This window comes from Tamandua tetradactyla, chromosome 23 (assembly GCF_023851605.1).
Source record: "Tamandua tetradactyla isolate mTamTet1 chromosome 23, mTamTet1.pri, whole genome shotgun sequence".
Taxonomy (NCBI): Eukaryota; Metazoa; Chordata; class Mammalia; order Pilosa; family Myrmecophagidae; genus Tamandua; species Tamandua tetradactyla.
The window spans coordinates 23,718,554-23,738,736 of NC_135349.1; the positions used below are offsets into that span (position 1 = coordinate 23,718,554).

At 48.1% G+C, this 20,183-nt stretch overlaps 1 protein-coding gene across 9 annotated transcripts in view; it reads left to right on the plus strand.

The window, feature by feature from the left end:
* Window positions 1-20,044, plus strand: part of ZNF629 (zinc finger protein 629) — a 90,556-nt gene extending 70,512 nt beyond the window's left edge. For 8 of the 9 annotated variants that reach the window (XM_077141204.1, XM_077141198.1, XM_077141199.1 and 5 more), the window contains 2 exons: window positions 13,893-14,001; window positions 14,144-20,044. In XM_077141204.1, coding sequence (XP_076997319.1) covers window positions 13,929-14,001; window positions 14,144-16,677 — 2,607 coding nt within the window. In that variant the 5' untranslated portion in view covers window positions 13,893-13,928 and the 3' untranslated portion in view covers window positions 16,678-20,044. Of the gene's footprint in view, window positions 1-10,174; window positions 11,371-13,892; window positions 14,002-14,143 lie in introns of those variants that run through there. The other variant, XM_077141203.1, reaches the window with a different exon arrangement.
* Window positions 20,045-20,183: the final 139 nt, after the last annotated feature.

Consider the following 20,183-nt stretch of genomic DNA (forward strand, 5'->3'; position numbering starts at 1 on the left):
TTTGCTAAGAAAGTTTGAGAGTACCTGTTCTCCACATAGCATATCATTTGAACTAATTATATTTGATACCCTTTTAAGGAAAGAAAGAGGGAAGGAGGGAGAGAGGGAGGAAGGAGTTTTATGGCTGATTCTGTTTGCATTACAGTTTGCTTTATAACAAACGCTGATAAGAGGAAATTGAGAACTAACTTAGGAGATGTGAGATTTTAAGAAAGCAGTGTGCTGCTTTGAATGAAGACATATTTCCTGACTTGACTTGGATGAGTGTAATGAGAAAATTCACTAATGAGGTCTCTAAACCACCTGCCTCAAAAAATGCATGTTTTGAGATGGACGTAAATGACATCCCAATTTTCAAGAAAAGGGAAGAGATTAATGCTATAAACCAGAGGCCAAGAAGCTTGCTGTTTAACCCAGCAGGGATTCTAAAGCAGATCATCAAATGGAAAATTTGTAAGTAAGGTGGCATGGTGTCGGAAAAGAGTAAGGAGACTTGAACCCATCAGGGCCGCATTAAATCCCAGCTAGCTGGGTAGCCTTGAGCAAGGAACTTAATCTCTCTGAACTTCAGTTTCTTCAGTGTATCGCTGGGGCAGCAGTACACACCTGCTAGAGTTTTGTCAAGAACTAAAATAACTCATATAAGATACTTGGAACAAAAGATGTTAGTTGAGGTGGAAAGAGAAGATCAAGTCCACACCTTCTGGTGTTATAGGCCGTAGACTGCTGGGGAAAAGGGGAGGACCTGACAGGTGATGCAGAGGTAGAATGGGAAGCCAGAGCAGTTTACCTACCTCCAGTGAAAGGCAGGCTTGCTCCAGACCTAAGAGTCAGCTCTCAAGGATAAATAAGAAAATTAAAAATATATATTTCAAATACTAAATAAAACCATCTTCTTACTGGTTAGGCATTTCTATAGCCACCGTGTTGTATTCTTTGTGAAAGGCCTGGAGTTTGGCAAGGAGAAGATGCTGTGTATCTCATTTGCCAACCCCAAAGAGCCTGAACATAAGTGTTGTAGCCAGTTTTTCTTAGGGTTCAACAGGTGCTTAGAATTCACCAGTCTATGAATCCCTTATTGGGGCCTTTTATGGTTGGGATTGGTGGTTGGTAACAGTAGCTTTACCGGTTAACCTCATCGTAGCCATACTCTGTATCACATAGATAAGCGGGGCTTTACCCATCTGTCTGTGTGTTGGACTAGATCCAGAACTAGGGGACGGAGTTGAAGACATGACCCTATGCATAACAAAATGTCGTGTTGATGAGGATTTATAGGAGAACTTTCTCCCAAATCTCATGTGAATTATGTAACCAGTCTTTGCTTGGACCTCAGCAAATCAGTGACCCAGTTTTAGCAGTGGTATAAACAGAAGTTTATATCATGTGTTTTGTATGCCTATGCTGGCTTCATGCCCCCCATGCCCCCCCTTAATTCCTTTTATCGTGTTATTTTTTATCTTGCGAATGATACTACTAATTCTATGACCACAGCTACAAATGGCCAACATTTAGCAGCTATGTTTCTTACTAGCTGCCAGGCACCTGTTGTATAATATGTAGCTCTATAAATGCCTCAATTCCTTTTTTAAACTAAGCAAAGTATAAATAAAGAAACAAACACAACTGCAAAATTGCCTCCTCTCCTTTACGGGGCCCACTTAAACGTCCCACGTAAACTTTATATATTAGAGAAAGACTGCATACCTTCATAGCTCTTTTTTATTATTATTAATTAAAGAAAAAAAAGAAATTAACACAACATTTAGAAATCATTCCCTTCATAGCTCTTTATAGTTCTTCTTACGAACCTGTATTTGAAAATAAACAAAACCTACAAAGCAAAACAAAAACCTCATAGTGGCCAGAGGCCATTAATTTAGTAATAATAACCTTATGAAACTCAGCCCCTAAGTCCCCAGTTTAGAAAGAGGTGATCACTAAGAGCCCACAAAGAATCGCAGGGCCAGGCCAGCCTCATGTCCCTTAGGTAGTGATATCAAGAATAGTAATTGATAAACGAACCTATTTGTTAATCACTATTTTTAATCATGTATATTTTCTGAATTATTTGATTCCAGTCTTTAAAGATCATATATTATTTTCCTTTAATTCTTCCAACTTTGGCTTTGACTGTGTTTTCCATCTATCCCAATGCCATTCTATGGCTGTGTTAAGATGGGCTTGTCATAAACTGATTGTAGCTGGAAAAAAAATAGTAATTGACAATGATGAGCGCTAGCTCCCCACAGGCACTGTTCTAAGAGCTTTCCTGAATTAACTCATTGAATCCTCACATTCACCCTATGAGGTAGGGACTATTTTGCATGATTATAAGGTTATTAGGTTTATAGATCAAGGAAATGTTATAGATCTAGTTAATATGGATTTCAGCAAGGGTGGCAATAAAATCTCACATCATTTAAACAAGATGGATAGACGTGGACCGGTGGTCCCATATTGAGAGTTACAACTGCTTAATAAATTATGTGCCACCAAAGCCAGATTCGACCCAATATTTCTACTTATAGGACTGTATTTTTTATCAGCATATTTATGTTTACTATAGAATATTTTAGAATAGCAAGTATAGTTATGTTTGGGTTGAAGATCTCCAAATTCAGTCATTCACTCTGAAGATGTTAAATTATCTGAAATAAATAATAATTTCTTTTGAGTCTATTAACATATACATCACATTTAATTTTATATTCTTAATCTCATATTTATAATAATTTACATATTACTTAATAGATTTGAAACCAATGCAAAAAATCAAAATAACAAGTCAAATATCTAGGACTGTATTTTAAGAAAATACTCAAAATTTGAAAGATATATATTTGCAGAGACGTCCCTCAAAGTTTCATTTATAATGGCAAAAAATAAATGGAGACATTGTAAATATCTGACAAGGGGGAATAGCTCAGCAAAATATGGTATCTGTGGACAGAACTGTACACAGCCACTAAAATTATGGCTGTGAAGATAATGCAGCAACAAAACTTACAATTAGGTAAAAAAAAAATAGCTTAAAAATATAGGAAGGAAACACAGCAAAATGGCAGTGGACAATAAGTGATTTAATTTTTTATCCATATTTTCTTTAATATGGTTTTATTACTTTTATAGTGTTAAAAATATATTTACCCACAATTTTCCTAATGAAGAAACGGGGGTGGGGGGGAACAAGCAACAACAACGATAACAAAATGTGTTTAAGCCAATGATGAAAAATGATGCTAATTAGTGGGAGAAATAGAAGGAAGAAAACTGAAGGTCGAGGGACGGGGTGTGTGAACACCTCACTTAATCTTCACACTCTTCTGAGTTACTGTTGCCATTTTACAAATGAGGAAATGGAGATTTAGAATGGTTCAGTAATTTAAGCAAGATCTCACAGCTGTTTTGAGGTAGAATTGGAGATAAGGTCTGATCAGCCTTTGGACCCTTTCCCTTTCAGTTTTCCCAAAATTTCAAAGAGGGCAGCCAACTCACCGTTCCTTTGGGTGATCTACAAAAACGTACCCTTTAGGGCAGACAAATTACAGAAATAACCCTCCTCTGGGAAGAAGCAGCCCCTGCACCACAGCCTATGGCTTTGGGATGAAGCCTTGGCTGAAATGCAGCCCATACCGGCTTCTGTGCCCAGCCACCTCAGTGTGGGGCATAAACTGCACAGATGCCCACGGCAGGCAAAAGGGTGCCCATCTAAACCATCTTTAGATGGTTTCTGCCAGCACACAGAATAATGAGAAACGGGGTCCTTCTGCTTCTCCTTCAGGCCATTTGATTCCACTAAAGAGAAAGTCTCAGATTGGTGCTATGCCTTTAACACCTCCCCTCTCTTGCTTTCTTTTATACACACACACAGATACACACACACACACACACACTAAACAAGACCCTGAGACTCAGAGCCTTAACTTTAGACAACAATATCTAGGTGGCATTTATTAACATTATTTTTTTGTACTTATTTTTAGTAAAAATTCAAATAATGTAACATTAACCATGTATCCATTTAAAGTGTACAAATTGGTGGTGTTTAGCACATTCACAGTGTTGTGCAACTGTCACCACCATCCAGCTCTAGAACCTTTTCATCACTTCAAAATTAAATCCTGTACCCTTTAAGCAATCATTCTCCAACCTCTTCACTCCCACCTTGGCAACCACTAATATGATTTCTGTTTCTATTGATTTGCCTTTTGGTGGTATTTCAGATAAATGAATGGCCTTTTGTGTTTGGCTTATTTCACTTAGCATAATGTTTTCAAGGTTCATCCATGATGTAGCATGTATCAGTCCTTTGTTCCCTTTATGGCTGACTAAATAGTCCATCGTACAGGCATACCACATTGTTTACCCTTTCATCCACTGATGGACATTGGGTTGTTTACCTACCTCTTCTGGCGTTTTCGAATAGAGCACATTCATAATACAAGTTTTTGTTTGAAAACCTGTTTTCACTTATTTTGGGCATATACTTAGGAATGGAGTTGTTGGGTCATAAGATAATTCTATAGTTAACTTTCTGAGGAAACAGTTTTTCATAGTGGCTGCACCATTTTACGTTCATACCAACCATCTCTCCACATTCTTGCTGTTTTAGTTTCGAGGCTGCTAAAACAAATGCCATACAGTAGGTTGGCTTAATGAAGCTGGAATGTATTGACTTAAGGTTTTGAAGCTAGGTGAAGTCCAAGCAAGGTGTTGCCTTCTCTCTGAAAACTGAAAACTGTGGCATTCTGTGGCTGGCTGCTGGCAATCGTTGGTCCTTAGCGTTTCTTTCATACAACAAGGCATGTGGTGACGTCGTTTCCTTTCTCATCCAGGTTTCTTTGATCCAGCTTCTGGCTGCTCTTCTGTAACCTCTCTCTGTGGCCTTCTGTATTAGACCTCCAATAATAGGACTAAGATCCATCAAGACTCAGTTGGGTCACACCTTAACTGAAGTAACCTTATCAAAAGGTCCTATTTACAATGGGTTCATACCCACAGGCATGGATTGAGATTAAGAACATGTTTTGGTGGAGTATATAACGCCAGCTACCACTCTTTTTTTTAAATGTCATTTTATTGAGATCTGGTCACACACCACAGAATCTATCCAAGTATACAATGAATGGTTCACAGTATCAGCAATAGTTGTGCATTCATCACATGATGATTTTTAGAAAATTTGCTTCACTCCAGAAAAAGTAATAAAAAGAAAATCCCAAGCAGCACTTATTCTTTTCTGTTTTCTTTAATCTTGTACCAAATAAACATGTTTTGCTTTAGTCTCACACATAAGTTGAAATTTTAAAATATTAATTACCATCCATTTTTAGCACCCTGCAATAATGACATTCCTTTGTTCTTCCTCATGCAAAAACATTTTAAAATTTATACATTTAGTCACTGTCATTATACTCTCTAGGCAATCCTAGATTATACCATCTCAATCTTTGTCGTCTATCTTTCTTTCTGATTTCATTTGTGCCCCCAGCCCTCCTCCCTCTATCATTCTCACATTCAGCTTCATTCAGTGTTTTAATATAATTGTATTACAGTTAGGAAATATTGTGCTGTCCATTTCTGAGTTTTTATATTCAGTCCTGTTGCACAATCTGTATCCCTTCAGCTCCAATTACCCAATATCTTACCCTATTTCTATCTCCTGATGGTCTCTGTTACCAAGAAAATATTCCAAGTTTATTCACTAATGTCAGTTCATATCAGTGAGACCATACAGTATTTGTCCTTTTGTTTCTGGCTAATCACACTCAGCATAAAGTCCTTAAGGTCCATTCATGTTGTTACATGCTTCATAACTTTATTCTGTCTTACAGCTGCATAATATTCCATCTTATGTAAATGCCAGTTTGTTTAGCCAACCGTCTATTGATGGACATTTTGGCTGCTTCCATCTCTTGGTAATTGTACATAATGCTGCTGTAAACATTGGCATGTAAATGTCCATTTGTGTGCTTGCCCTCCTGTCCTTTGAGTATAGACAGCATATAGATGGGTCCTGTTTTTTAATCCATTCTGCCAGAGTATGTCTTTTATTGCAGAGTTTAATCCATTAACATTCAGTGTTATTACTGCATGGGTAGTACTTTCTTCTACTATTTTGCCTTCTGGATTTTGTGTGTCATATCTAATTCTTTTCTGTTTTTTTTTTCAATAGCCATCCAATGGGTGTTAAATAGTATCTCATTGCAGTTTTGATTTGTGTTCCCTAGTGACTCATTGGTCATTTGTTTATCTCCGTTGGATAAATGTCTATTAAAGTCCCTTGCACATTTTTATTGTTGAGTTGTAAGAGGCTTTTTTTATATGCTCTGGATCCTTATCAGATACAGGTTTTATAGATATTTTCTGCAATACTATAAATTGTCTTTTATTGCTTATGCTTTTAGTGTCATATCTAAGAAACCATTGCCAAATCCAAAGTCATGATGATTTACCATAAATGTTTTTAAAAGCTTAGCTTTAGCTCTTATATTTAGGCCTCTGACCCATTTTTATTTAACTTTTTTTTGTGGTGTGAGATAAGGGTCTAACTTAATTATTTTGCATTATATTTATTTTAATAATTGCCTATAATTTGTGACAAGAAATTGTCTATCATGTTAATGTTGAGTTTCATTCTCAGATATGTTTCTTTCCGTTAAAATGAGTCAAATTGAAGAAAAATATAAAAAATAAAAGTTCAGTACAGAGGGTATCCAATGTGGCAAAGATGTTGAATGAAATTTGGCAAGTCCTTATACTATGCCTCCTGAAAGGAGACCATGACAAAGGTGAGGACAGTTGCCTAGCAGCCATTGTAGTCAGGGAAGGCTTCATGGAAGGAGTGGGATTTAGCTGGATTTGGAGGGGGAACCTCCAGACAGAATTAGAAGATCTGAGATACCTGGGTCCCAAAACCTTACAGATGCTCCTTGACTTGGAATATGTCATCTCACCTGTCTGAAACCCTGTTTCTTCATGAGTAAAAAGAGAATGATGCTACCTGCCTGTTAGGGGTATCGCGAGAACCAAATGCCCTAATGTGTGTGAAAGACCCCATGAGATGTAAAATGTTGAATGGACATTAGTTAATATCAGGGCCTAGGCATTCAAGCAAGGCATGGAAGGACGGTCAAGATTTGCTTAAGTAGAGAGGTAAAGGGGATGCATTCTAGAGGGGTAGAGGGAGGCATAGCTTGGTCAAAGGCCCAGGAACAGGACCTTCCCTACAATGTCGCAGGAGCAGGGGGGTGGGGTGGGGGTGGGGATGGATGCTTGACTCAGTGTGAGAAGGGGCTTTACCCAGGAAACTGTTATGCAGGGAGGGAGGTGCAAAACTCGCTTCCAGATGGGGCTGAGCGGTCCAGGAGTTTGGACTTCACTGTTTCATAGGTACAATTCTAGGTTCCTTGGGGTATGTCAATGATGGAACCAGGCTTCAAGGGCTTTTAGAGTTTCATGATTTTTAAAAGTATTTTAGCTGTGTGGCAATATTATATCCTCCTCCTTCTGTCTCCAACTTCCTTCTGCATCCTTAGGCCAAACTGGCATATTTGTTCCCTGGGGTGACTGGGGACCTCCCCAGGTCAGTCCATGTATCACATATGGGCAGGAAATCAGTTGCATTGTCTTAACATGATTTGATCAGGACAAACATGAAAAGGAAGCCAACCTTCTTTTAATCATTTACTCCCACAGCCTCCATTCCCAACCTTATACCCCAAATATTTACTGTTTTAAAAAATATTTTTTTAAATTGGAAATCATTAAACAGAATCAAAGGTTACCCGAGGTTCTCAGTCCTTGTTCCCAGGCACTTGCACATCCTCCCCCAAAACAGTCAAGGTCGATAAAAAAAATTATTCATAGATTTATAGACTCTGATGGATAGAGAACATCTTTTCTCACCTGTGATTTTGCAGATGAGGAAACAGGCCCACATAGGTTAATGCCTAGAATTATTTCAGATCACACTTCAAGGCAAATATCTGGTTATAACATAGGATACATATTTTTCAACTATGTATCCAATGATATGTTTTTAATAGCTTAATGAAATTTATTCTGACTTTTTAAAAGAATAGTTCTGTAATTTCTATAATTAAAATAAAATTATTTTTTTAAACCCTCCATTAATAATGAGTATTCCATGGAGGTATTCTGAGGAGGAACACAGTGGGGCTGTTTGGAAGATACATGGGACATGGGATGGGTGGGGAGAAGGGACAGTAACTCAGGCCACAGTGGCATTGGCAGAGGGGATGGACGAGGTGGGCAGACATAGCAGGGGCTTCCCAAAGGAGGGCCCCAGGACTCAGTGGCTGAAGGGAGGCAGAGGAGGGTCCTCCTCCCCAGGCCTTGGGGAGCAGGATGACAAGGTGGCATGTGGGGAAGCAGAGCTGGTGAATCTGGAATGGCTGCTGAGCGTTAGGCAGATGGAACAAAAGAACAGGGCCTCAAGGAAGATAGGGCTGGGCAGCTGACAGCTAAGGATTTGGAAGTAGGAGATTTTTGAAAATTTCAAGGAAGTGAACATAAGGGAAAGAATGAGGGCTGAGTCTTTGGGAATGCTGGTTTCCTGTTTAGGAGGTACCAGAGGGCAGGACTTACTTGTCCCTGTAGTCCTTGTTCAGGGGAGTGACTCATCCTGGAATCCCACCCTCTCAAAGGAGGAAGTGACCTCCCAGTCCTCAGCCCTCAGACCCAGCTCTTGTCCCACATTTGAGGACCACATTCCTGAAAAGCATCCAAAATGTTCCTGGAGAAAGGCTCTGCTCAGACTAGGGTACCCTGCCCTTCCTTTCTCCAACTCTTGGAGAAAGATGAGGCAGACAGTGATGGAGCCCAGAGGCTTTCATCCTTTGGCCCACCAAACATGCTTGAGCTGAGTTGAACAGATAATTTGAGCCATGGAGGCTCTGGAGCCTGCATGCCTAGGTTTCACTGCAGCTCAGAGATTAATTGAGAAATTTATTAAAAGAGATTTATTATCTTGAGGATAATAATAATATTGGTGTCATGAGTTGTTGTAAAGGTTCAAGGAGTTAATATGTGAAAACCTTTGAAACTGTGCCTATCACACAGTAAGTGCTTAATTAATATGTCAGAAGATACTATCTTCATCTTTATCACTCAGAATCTGGGGGACACTGATTAAGGGGGGCAGAATCAATACCTACAGTCAAATGGGTGTTGGGACATAACAGTGAAGGACCGTTGATAAGATGAAATCACCTCTCAGCCTCAGGTTTGGGGATGAAATTGGTGTGATGGGGACTGTGACAAAATGGACAGCCAGTGCCCCTTTAGAGAAGCCAGTGCCCAGCGGCAGTCAGTTGTTGCCAGGTGAAAATTTGGAACATTGGATTTTCAAAAGAAGCAGGATATTCAGATTTTTATGTGAAATGTTCTGATGCTTAAATGTGGCAATTAAATCAGGTAAAAAAACAAAACCAAAAAAACTGTGTAAGCCAAACTAAACTCTTCTGTGCGCCTCCAGTGTGCAGCTGTCCCAGACACCAACCTCCCTGGTCTAGATAGGGCTTCTCCATCCCATGGCAGGCAGAAGAGAATGGTGAGGGTTGGTCCATCCCTAAGTCTCTCTGACCCAAACCCCCTTCTTCTCACCTGATTCATGGTGAGAGTCAAAGCTCTGCCCAGCTTCATCTGATCTGTCCAGCCTGGGGATTGATCTGGGGATAGTCGGAAGAGACAGGATGATGCCTTCATTGGGTTTCTCCAGCAAATACTAATTGAACTCCTGCCACATTCCAGACATGGTTCTAGGCCCCTGGGATACAGCAGTGAAGAAAATGGGCCAAGCTCCTGCTCTGGCAGAACTGACATGAGTGTACAGGGGACTCATGAGTGCATGTGTGTGGGGGGGTGCCAGGTGGAGGTGGACAGTAGGTGTTCTGTCAAGAGTGACAATATGTGCAGGAAATGGGGGACCAGGAGGGGCAACGGCCCTGAGGTGAGAGAGAAAGAGGCCGTAACAGCCCATTGGGGAGGTAGGTAGAGGGAGACAGTGCTGGAAAAGGAGCAGAGGCAGGACCTCACAGGGTACCTTCTCCTCCTGGGAGCCAAACTCGCCATTCTCACTGTCAGTGAATCCCAGATGCCAGCCAAGGAGCTGCGTCCTATAGCAGTTTCCATTGCCCTCAGTGTGGATTATTCCTCCCACAGCTTCCTCAGAAAACTGCACAGGTAGCTCTCTTTGCCCTCTATTGTGACTCCCCTGTCACACACACACACCTCTTCTTGAAGTTGGAGAGCCTGGTTCTTGAGCAATCCTGAGGAGCTGCATTCAGCACAAGGCCCAGGCAATGATGGGCTTCAGTATGCAAATGTGAATTTAAATAATACCCTAGCCTAAAGCATGGTACTTCCTTCTCATTCCTCCATCTCTGGACCTACAGAATGGAGGATAACATTTGGTCCCTGTAGAGGGTCTGTGGTGAAAAGGAAAGGAGATGAGGACTGTAAGATTTGGGATGGGGGTTGAGGGACAGGTGTCAGTGTTCCAGGGATTTTAAAAGTTTCTCCTGCTGTGAGCTGGGTGCCCTCTAAGCTACTAGGAAAGGTTCTCACTCTCTTTGGCCAGGGGGATCTCCCTGGCTTCCCTCCTGCCACCATAGGCCTCAGTTTCCTTCTGAAGGGAGCCAATGAGGACAGAGGAGTGGCTCCTACCTCTGGTGAGGCTGGGGCCTGAAGCAAAGGTAGCCACAAATCCCCTCCTGGTGGTACTTATACTCTCAGCCCAAACCCTTGTTGCAATGATGATCTTATTCAACCCATTTTTAGTCTGTAGGATGTTCTAACTACTGGTCGGCTCTGCCAGCCCTTGCCCCCTCCACCCCCACCCCAGAACACAGGCTTCTGAGCCCCCGCCTGGGGTGTAAGTCCCAACAAAGGCAGGCCCCAGGGGCCCAGCAGACTCCAAATCCAAATACCAGGCTTTCTGGGAGTGGCTAGCAGAATAATCCCTGAGACCCTTGTAGGCCTCTGGGTCCCCTGAGATGGGTACTGGCCTCTCTCACCCACTCCTGCGTGAGACAGGGAGAGGAGTCATCTCAGCCACCTCCCTGCTCCCTTGTCCCTTTTTTTCCCAGGCTGTGGGAGGCAAAGGGTTAAATCCCATAGAGCTGATGCTCTGACTCCAGGCTAGAGGGGCCCGGGAAGCTGGGGTCACTTCCTGCTCCGTCCCAGTCACCCTGAACTGGTCCCCGGGTCCTCAGCCTGGGATCACCCCTTGAGAAGGACCCCAGAGTCCTTGGCATCTAGCCCGACCCCCAAGGCAGGGCATTTAAGGGGTTAAGTCCCCTGGGGCTGGATTCTGCCTTCCGGCTTTTCCCAGACCCCAGAGCCGTGAGTTGGGGACGCCTGGGTTCCAGGGGGGTGGCCTGGAGGGCCCGGGACGGCCGCCGGGAAACAATGGGGCCTGGGAGACGAGGACTGGGCACCTGGGCCTGAGCCCCCTCCCCCCGCCCCTCAACTCCCCCCCTCACCCCCACCGCCCCGGGATAGGGGTGGGGGCCCGGGGCAGGGGGCCCAGTGAAGGGCTGGAGGATTCTGGGAAGAGTGTGAGGGTCTGGCTGTGGGGGAGGGGGAGGGCGTGAGCATTCTGGGAAGAGGGAATTCGGCCTGGCGGGCCGGGGGCTGTGGCGCTGCAAGGCGCAGTTCTGGAAGGAGCCTGGCAGACGCTGGCGGGAGAGCTGGGCTCCTGGGTGCCATGGGGGTCAGGGCTGGGCGGGGGAGGTGCAGATGCCCAGGCTCTGGACTGAACGCCAGAAACAGGGTCGCTGGAGCAGGTAGGGCAGAAGTCCAACTCTGGCCTGACGCAGGCATCAGGGGACCAGGGGCCTGGGTGGCTGCATTCCCGCTGCCTCCATGTCAGGGTCACCCTGGGCCGCTGAAGCAGTCTCGTCCGCCCTCTGCAGTGAGGCTCTTGTGCCACCCGAGGTCCAGGTACTCGGAGCCAGGGCCTGGGTGGGCTCCAAGCACTTCTTGCTTCTTTCCACTTTCATACTCCATGTCTGCCTTGCCATTAACCCTTTCCCTTCTACTCTGGACACCAGGTTTGAGTTTCTCGAGACAATCAAAGTACATAAGCTCTTATCTGACCTCAGCAAACGCAGCAGGGTGTCCTTCCCAGCCTCAGCCAGAAAGCCCCCATCTGGGCAGAGGTTCCACCTCCCCAAAAACACTTAGAGATGGTGAGGGGGATGGATTTTCATAGCCTAAATGGCTACAGAAGTGAAGAAATTTATTTCCTTAAGTCTTAACTCCTACACTTCCCCCATCACCTGGCTTACCTCTTCATGGCCCTTGCTGCTCTCCCAGGCTTTGCCGTAACTCCCTTGCACCACTGCCATAAACACGGTGCCCATCCTGCACAGCTGCCCCAAGCCCAGGCCAGACCCAGGAATTCTCTAAGGGTCCACATGTTGTGGAAAGTCCTCCCAGCCCTCAGCTCCTGTGGCCCTGTTCCTCATCCTGTGATTGCAACCACGGGACCACTCTGACTACTCCTGCCATTTCCTTGGGAACAACTGACCTTTAAAGGCATTGGATCAAATGTGTCTTCCAGGGGCAAGGGGCTTCACACTCTTATGTTCTCCTTCATGCAACGAAAATATCTTGAGTGCCTTTCGTGTGCCAGGCACTGTCCTAGGCCTGAAGCATGGCATCAACAAAACAGGACAAAAGAATAAAAGAAGGAGTGCCTGGTGGCTTATAGTGGGATGCATCACAGAAGGCTTTGATGGGGAGCAAACTGGGTTTTGAGCTCAGAGATGCAGTTCGTCCAGCTGAGTCGCTGGGTCCCAAGCCGCCTTTTACACCCAAGGAAACCTCTTGGTCCCAGGAATTTCTCCAACCTATTCTCAGGGCCTGCAGGCACTCCCTGCGCTTTTCTCACACTACTTCAGCAGCCCATGTTTCTGAGTTTCCCGTGACTCCCAAGGTCATCTTGTCCTCGTGGGGGCAAGGCCAGGCCAGACCTAGCACCCTGCATGTCCTGTCTTGGCTCTGCCACTTCCCGGCTCAAGACCTCGCAATCATCTCTTCTCCCTGGGCCTTGGTTTACTAATCTGGATAATGGACAGCTTGTGCCCTGGGCCGCCTCACAGCTGTGTGTGTGTGTGAAGGGGGACTGGCTGACATCGGTGACGGACGTTGCAGCAGGTCCTGTGTCACTGCAAGGTGTTCTCTGCACAGAGAGCAGCCATTCTCTCTCCCTTATCATTTCCTGCTGAAATTCACTAGTGCTTTAACTGCCCCTGGCCCTGAGGCCTGAGCAAAAGGAAAGGGCTCTCCTGGAGAGCCCTTTTCCCTCAGGGAAATTGAGGTGGTTTCTTTTTGTTAACCATTTAAGCACCCGAGGCAGCCTCAGTTCTCTCTGGGGCTCAAAAGGGAAAAGTTAACTGGTCTCAATTAGCAACCCTATTAAGGAGGAAAATTAGAGTCCTAATGAGCTTCCTCTGATGAGCAAAATAACTGGTTTCCCAGGCTCATTTCCCAGCCTCTGGGCATCAGAGGTGTGGGGCAAGCCCTCCCTCCCATGGATGTCAGGTACCCCTCCCCCCCCAACCCCCAGTCTGGGTTCAAAGGGTTATGACTGATGAGTTTTTAATTGCGCTTTTTAAATTCACCTCTGTACTATGGTGTGATTTTAAGGCCTGGAGCATAAATTAGGCTTGGGAGGGGGTGGGGCGGGGAGAGGGAGGGTACAGTGAGAACCTATGCCCAGAAAAGTGGGGTGGAAGGATACAGAAGCTCGCCCAGGGAGAAATCCGATGGGGAGGCGGGGCAGCAGCAGCAGACAGGTAGTGAAGTTCAGGGGCTGTGAAGGCCAGCTCCCATGGTGTGCTCATCTCTCTCCTTCCCAGGGCCTCTGGAACCCTCCTGCAATCCTGAGCCCTGGGATGGAGCCCGAGGCAGTGCTGTGGGGCCCGGATCTGCAGGGTCCTGAACAGAGCCCCAACCATGCTCACAGAGGTGAGGGCACAAGAAGGGACAAGAGAGTGGCCCCGCTTCTGGGAGGGGCCCAGACTCTGGGGGCCACCCAGGGGAGGGAAGAGAGACCAGACCCTGTGTTCTGAAAGGAGATGGGGGCTGGAGACTCCCTTTCTCTCTGTAGGTGCTGAAAGTGGGAACGAGGAGGAGAGCCCTCAGCAGGAAAGTTCAGGGGTGGAGATCATCTTGGGAGATCCAGCTCAGAGTCCAGAATTCAAGGACCCACCAGAGATGCCCCTGGAGGAGCCCTCCCAGGATGCCTCCGTCCATCAGGACCCCCCAGCCTCCCTGGGTCACCCCAACCCCTTGGACCACCAGGTCCCTCTGGATGCCCCAGCCCCTGAGGTAGTCCCCACCCAATCTGACTGGACCAAGGCTTGTGAGACCAGCTGGCAGTGGGGGGCTCTGACGGCATGGAACAGCCCTCCTGTGGTCCCAGCCAGCGAGCCCAGCCTGCGTGAGCTGGTGCAAGGCCGCCCCTCAGGGGCTGAGAAGCCCTACATATGCAACGAGTGTGGCAAGAGCTTCAGCCAGTGGTCCAAGCTGCTGCGGCACCAGCGCATCCACACCGGGGAGCGGCCCAACACCTGCTCCGAGTGCGGCAAAAGCTTCACGCAGAGCTCCCACCTGGTGCAGCATCAGCGCACACACACAGGCGAGAAACCCTACAAGTGCCCTGACTGCGGCAAGTGCTTCAGCTGGAGCTCCAACCTGGTGCAGCACCAGCGCACACACACGGGCGAGAAGCCCTACAAGTGCACTGAGTGCGAAAAGGCCTTTACCCAGAGCACGAACCTCATCAAGCACCAGCGGTCCCACACGGGCGAGAAGCCCTACAAGTGCGGGGAGTGTCGGCGGGCTTTCTACCGCAGCTCGGACCTCATCCAGCATCAGGCCACTCACACAGGCGAGAAACCCTACAAGTGCCCCGAGTGCGGCAAGCGCTTCGGCCAGAACCACAACCTCCTCAAGCACCAGAAGATCCACGCCGGCGAGAAGCCGTACCGCTGCACCGAGTGCGGCAAGAGCTTCATCCAGAGCTCGGAGCTCACCCAGCATCAGCGCACGCACACCGGCGAGAAGCCCTACGAATGCCTTGAGTGCGGCAAGAGCTTCGGCCACAGCTCCACCCTCATCAAGCACCAGCGGACTCACCTCCGCGAGGACCCCTTCAAGTGCCCCGTGTGCGGCAAGACCTTCACACTGAGCGCCACGCTGCTGCGGCACCAGCGCACGCACACGGGCGAGAGGCCCTACAAGTGCCCCGAGTGTGGCAAGAGCTTCAGCGTCAGCTCCAACCTCATCAACCACCAGCGCATCCACCGCGGCGAGCGGCCCTACATCTGTGCCGACTGCGGCAAGAGCTTCATCATGAGCTCCACCCTCATCCGCCACCAGCGCATCCACACCGGCGAGAAGCCCTACAAGTGCTCGGACTGCGGCAAGAGCTTCATCCGGAGCTCCCACCTCATCCAGCACCGGCGCACCCACACGGGGGAGAAGCCCTACAAGTGCCCCGAGTGTGGCAAGAGCTTCAGCCAGAGCTCCAACCTCATCACCCACGTCCGTACCCACATGGACGAGAACCTTTTTGTCTGCACTGACTGCGGGAAGGCCTTCCTGGAAGCTCACGAGCTGGAGCAGCACCGAGTCATCCACGAGAGGGGCAAGACCCCAGCTCGACGTGCTCAGGGGGATGCCTTGCTGGGGCTCGGAGACCCTGCCCTGCTGACCCCGCCTCCGGGAGCCAAACCACACAAGTGTCTTGTCTGTGGAAAGGGCTTCAACGATGAGGGCATCTTCATGCAGCATCAGAGGATCCACATTGGAGAAAACCCCTACAAGAATTCGGATGGCCTCATCGCCCACCCAGCCCCCAAACCGCCTCAGCTTAGACCCCCGAGGCTCCCTTTTGGAGGGAATTCCTATGCAGGGGCCGCCGAGGGCCGAGCTGAGCCCCCAGGACAGCCCGTTAAAATACCTGAGGGTCAAGAGAGCTTTGGCCAAAGGCTGGGGCTGCTCTCCTCCAGGTCCTACATCTGTTCCCACTGTGGGGAAAGCTTCCTGGACCGCTCAGTGCTTCTCCAGCATCAGCTGACCCATGGCAACGAGAAGCCCTTTCTCTTCCCTGAGTATAGGATTGGCCTCGGGGAAGGGGCAGGGCCCAGTCCCTTCCTAAGTGGAAAGCCCTTTAAATGCCCTGAATGCAAAAAAAGCTTCGGGCTCAGCTCTGAGCTCCTGCTGCACCAGAAAGTCCATGCAGGCGGGAAACCCCAGAAGAACCCCGAGCTGGGGAAGAGTTCCTCTGTCCTCCTGGAGCACCTCAGGAGTCCCTTAGGGGCCAGACCCTACAGCTGCTCAGATTGTGGGGCCTCCTTCCTCGATCGCTTGGCCCTCGTCCGGCACCAGGAGACCCACACCCAGGAAGAGCCTCCCAGACCTGAGGACCCTCTTCCAGAGCCAGCCACCCTGTCCACAAACCAGGAAGGTGAGGGGGAGGCCCCCACCCCCACAGGGAGCAGCAGCCATGGGAAGGGGGAAAACCCCAAAACCCCCCTGGAAGAAAAGCCCTACATGTGCCCTGAGTGTGGAGATGGCTTCACAGAAGTCGCAGCCCTCCTCCTCCATAGGAGCTGCCACCCAGGGGTCTCCCTGTGAGATGGGTCTGGAGACCAGGGGGCCTCTCTCTCCTGAGAGGAACACCAGCTCCCCAAAAAAAGTATGTGGGGAAAGAAAGAAAACCTGATAAGATGGTAGAGAAAGTGGAGAATAGAGAACCCTGGGGAGAACTAGCACTGTTGCTTCAGTGATGAGAAACCCTATCAAATTGTTGGGGGGAACCATTTACAGAGCAGTAGAGAAAAACTGTTGGGTTAGAAACCCTATAAATAAGTAGGAAAAAAAAAGCCCTTTAAGTCTGTAGCAGAAAAACCCTATAAACCATAGTGGATAAAAGCCCTATTAATTGTAGGAAGAGGTCCCAATATGTCTCTAGACAACCTTATAAAACTGTATCAGAATCCTTGTGAAACGATCGGGTCGGGGAAGTGCAGGGGACATGGCCACGGCTTTGTGAGGGGGGTGGTCTGCAGAAGGTGCAGGAACAACCCCCCACAAACCTATTGCACGGTGTCTTCTCCCACTGCGAATGGGAAGGAGCCTGTCTCCCAGCAGCTGCGAACAGTTACACTGAAGAACATGCTCAGCTGGGTGAGCAGTGTGGCATGGAGACAGGGTGAAAGTGGAAAGGGAGGGGAAAGGCTGGAGAAAAGTATTTGAATGAGCAGAAGAGGTTGAGAGCCCTTCGACACATGGAGGAGATAATAAGATAGGGACTAGTGAGAGAAAGAGCAGCTCACTGGGACGGGGGTTCCTTGGGTGTAAGAGGCCAATCTTAGATGAATTACATATGTTAGGGGAAGGGGCCCATGAAATTCCTTATAAAAAAAAAAAACCAAAAATGGGGAAGGGAGAAAATGTATGACAAGCTTTTTTAAAGACTGATATTTGGGGTGCAGAAAACTTTCAGTGTGAGAATTCTGGGAAACCACCATAAAAATTAGGGGGGATTTCTGTTCGATGGCTTTGAGAGTAGCAGGCCAAGGTGCAGAAACTGTGTTCAGATGAAACACAGCAAGTTTCAGGCCACTCAGTCCTTCCCGTTTCCAGAGGCTTGTTAAACTGCAAGTGCAAGCAAGAGCCCAGCTCAGGATTCTCCCTGGTCCAGGCAGGACTGCCCCTTCCTCCAGCCCAGCTGGGGGCTTCCGCTCTGGGAAGGAGGGTTCCACCTTCCACATTCTCAGGTCTCACCGTCAGGAGGTTTTTCCTGCAATCTCTCTGCCATCAGGCTTGCTGCCCTGGCAGCCTGTTCCCTCATATTCTGTCCTCAGTGAAGAGGGAGAAAGGCTGCTGGTCGACCTCCAAAGAATAAAGCCTTTCAGAGACTCAAGGCCTGTGGGGTGCAGGCCTCCCTAGACTTCTCCTTGGCAAGTCAACCAGAGCCACTTGTGGGTTCTCTGTGGCCCCAAGGGACAGCCAGCCGGCAGAATCGGAAGCTTTGAGCACTCAGTAAACCGATTTTAAACCTTGGTCATTCCTCAGAGCTGTTAGCAAGGCAGCCGCAGGATGAGGCAGCCTGCACATGGCGGTGGGTGTCTAAACACCTAGACTGGACTGTGGGTCCCAGAAGCCTGACCACCTTCCTCAGCCTGCTTTGGGAAGCCAGCAGAGGTGGGGACTACCCAGCCCAATCTTGGCCATGGGAAGGGACAGATCCCACCCACTAAGCTTGTCTCCTCTTTAGCCAGAGGAAAACAGAAGGAATCAGAAACTTGGCTCTCCTGCCAAGCCCATCTCCTAACCTCACACACTACTCAGTTATCTGCTGTCATAAACCCATCCAAACCCACTGCCATGGCCAGGTACATGTGTCTGGGGAAGGAGACCACTGTCTGTAAAATGGTTGAAGAGAGGAAACACTTGAGAGAAATGTCTGTAACAAGAACCCCAACCCCTTTGGAGATGGAAGGGACCCTGTCCAGTGCTGGGTTCGAAAGAAGTGCTCAGTGACCCCACACTGGCACCAGCAATGCACAGTAGGCCTGGAATAGGAGAACTGACATGCCAGGTTGACGTGGCCCTTCAGCAGTCCTGTCCCCAGACAGGGTGGCCTAGATTCTGACCCAGCTGTGGAAGAGAGAAGTTCAAAAGGTGAAGGTCCTATACCCTTCATCTATCCTGCCCCCAAAAGGATGCCCCTCAAATTTAAAAGGATCAGAATCTAGAACATTGTAAGAGCAAAAGCCCAGATCTACTGGGGAGAGAGACAAGGCAGGCCTTGCATGGTTGTGGGGAGAAGCCCCCCACCCAAATGCCAAGTAGGAAAGCACTGCCATGCAGGGAGGAGCAGCCTGCCTGCTAGCTCTCTGTCAAAAGGAACTTTGACAAAGGGGGTGTCCCCTATAAGACTGAGCAAGAGGAGATACGTTCTCCAAGACTAAACAGATTTTTTTTTTCTCTAAGACGGTAGCAGGAAGAAACTTAAGTTGTAGAGACAGACCCCTTGTAAAGCTAGAAGCAGATCCGCTTGGAACAGGTCAGAGGGATCTGTCCCCAGAAGAGAGTCCTTGGGGAAAACTTGGGCTGAGGCTCAGAGTGGGAGGGAGGTGGTCAGTGTAGTTGGAGGCCAAGTGTAGGCCCCTTGAGGACTAGGGTATAGCTTACGTAGTAGGATGCTCGCATGTCATAGGGATGGGTGAGGGCTAGAGGTCTCGGCTCCGGTACTGAATGGGTAATTTGGACACGATTCCTTGGGGTCTGGAATTTCAAAGCAGGAAAGGGGTGGAGTCGGAGACCTTTTGGGTGTAGGCTGGTCCCTCTTGCTCCCACTTTCTCCTCCAACTCCTTTAGCGAGGTGCTTCCCTCCAAGAGAGAGCTGCATTCTGTTGGGAGGAACTAAGCAGGGAGCTAGCATGGGCTGAGGTGGGGCGGGCAGGGGAGCTGGCCCACCACATGAGTGGCAGTGTCCAGAGTCCCTCTGACAGCTCAGGCCAAGGCCAGGAGCTGTGCACTTGCCCCCAGAACTGAGTCTGGAAGGCAGAGCGCTGCCATCCCCTCTTTAGCTCCACAAGGCCCCAGAAGTGCCCAGGGGAGGAGCCCAGTGGGGGGGTTCAGGGAGTCATTGGTGAAAGCAGAAGGGAGAGTGAAAACTGATCTGAGCTTAGGACAAAACTTGAAACTATTGTGGCTATGGAGGTCAGATGGGAGCCCTAAAGAACTGGCCATGCATCCTGAATGGTGGGGAAACTCGAAACCATCACAACCAAGAGTTGGGGTTCCATGACACGCCCTACTGAGGTGAGCAGATCCCCAGACTCCTTTGCCCCCATTATGGCAGCCCCACTTGCTTGAGTTGCCCCCCTAGAGAGAAGAGAGGCCCCACCTTTGAGTGTTGTGTGTCAATACCAGTGTCGTGTCACCGGTGGTCATGTTGATTAGTTGAAGAGAATAAAGGGAATAAGATTTCCCAAGTGTGTTCTGTCTTCCCTTTCAGCCTAGAGCAAACTGGAGGAGCTGCCCCATCCCAGAGCAGGGCCCATGCCTAGCCCCAGGCCACCCTTGCCCTTTCCCAGAAGCCCTGGAGTCCCCATTCAGTGCCTCCTGGT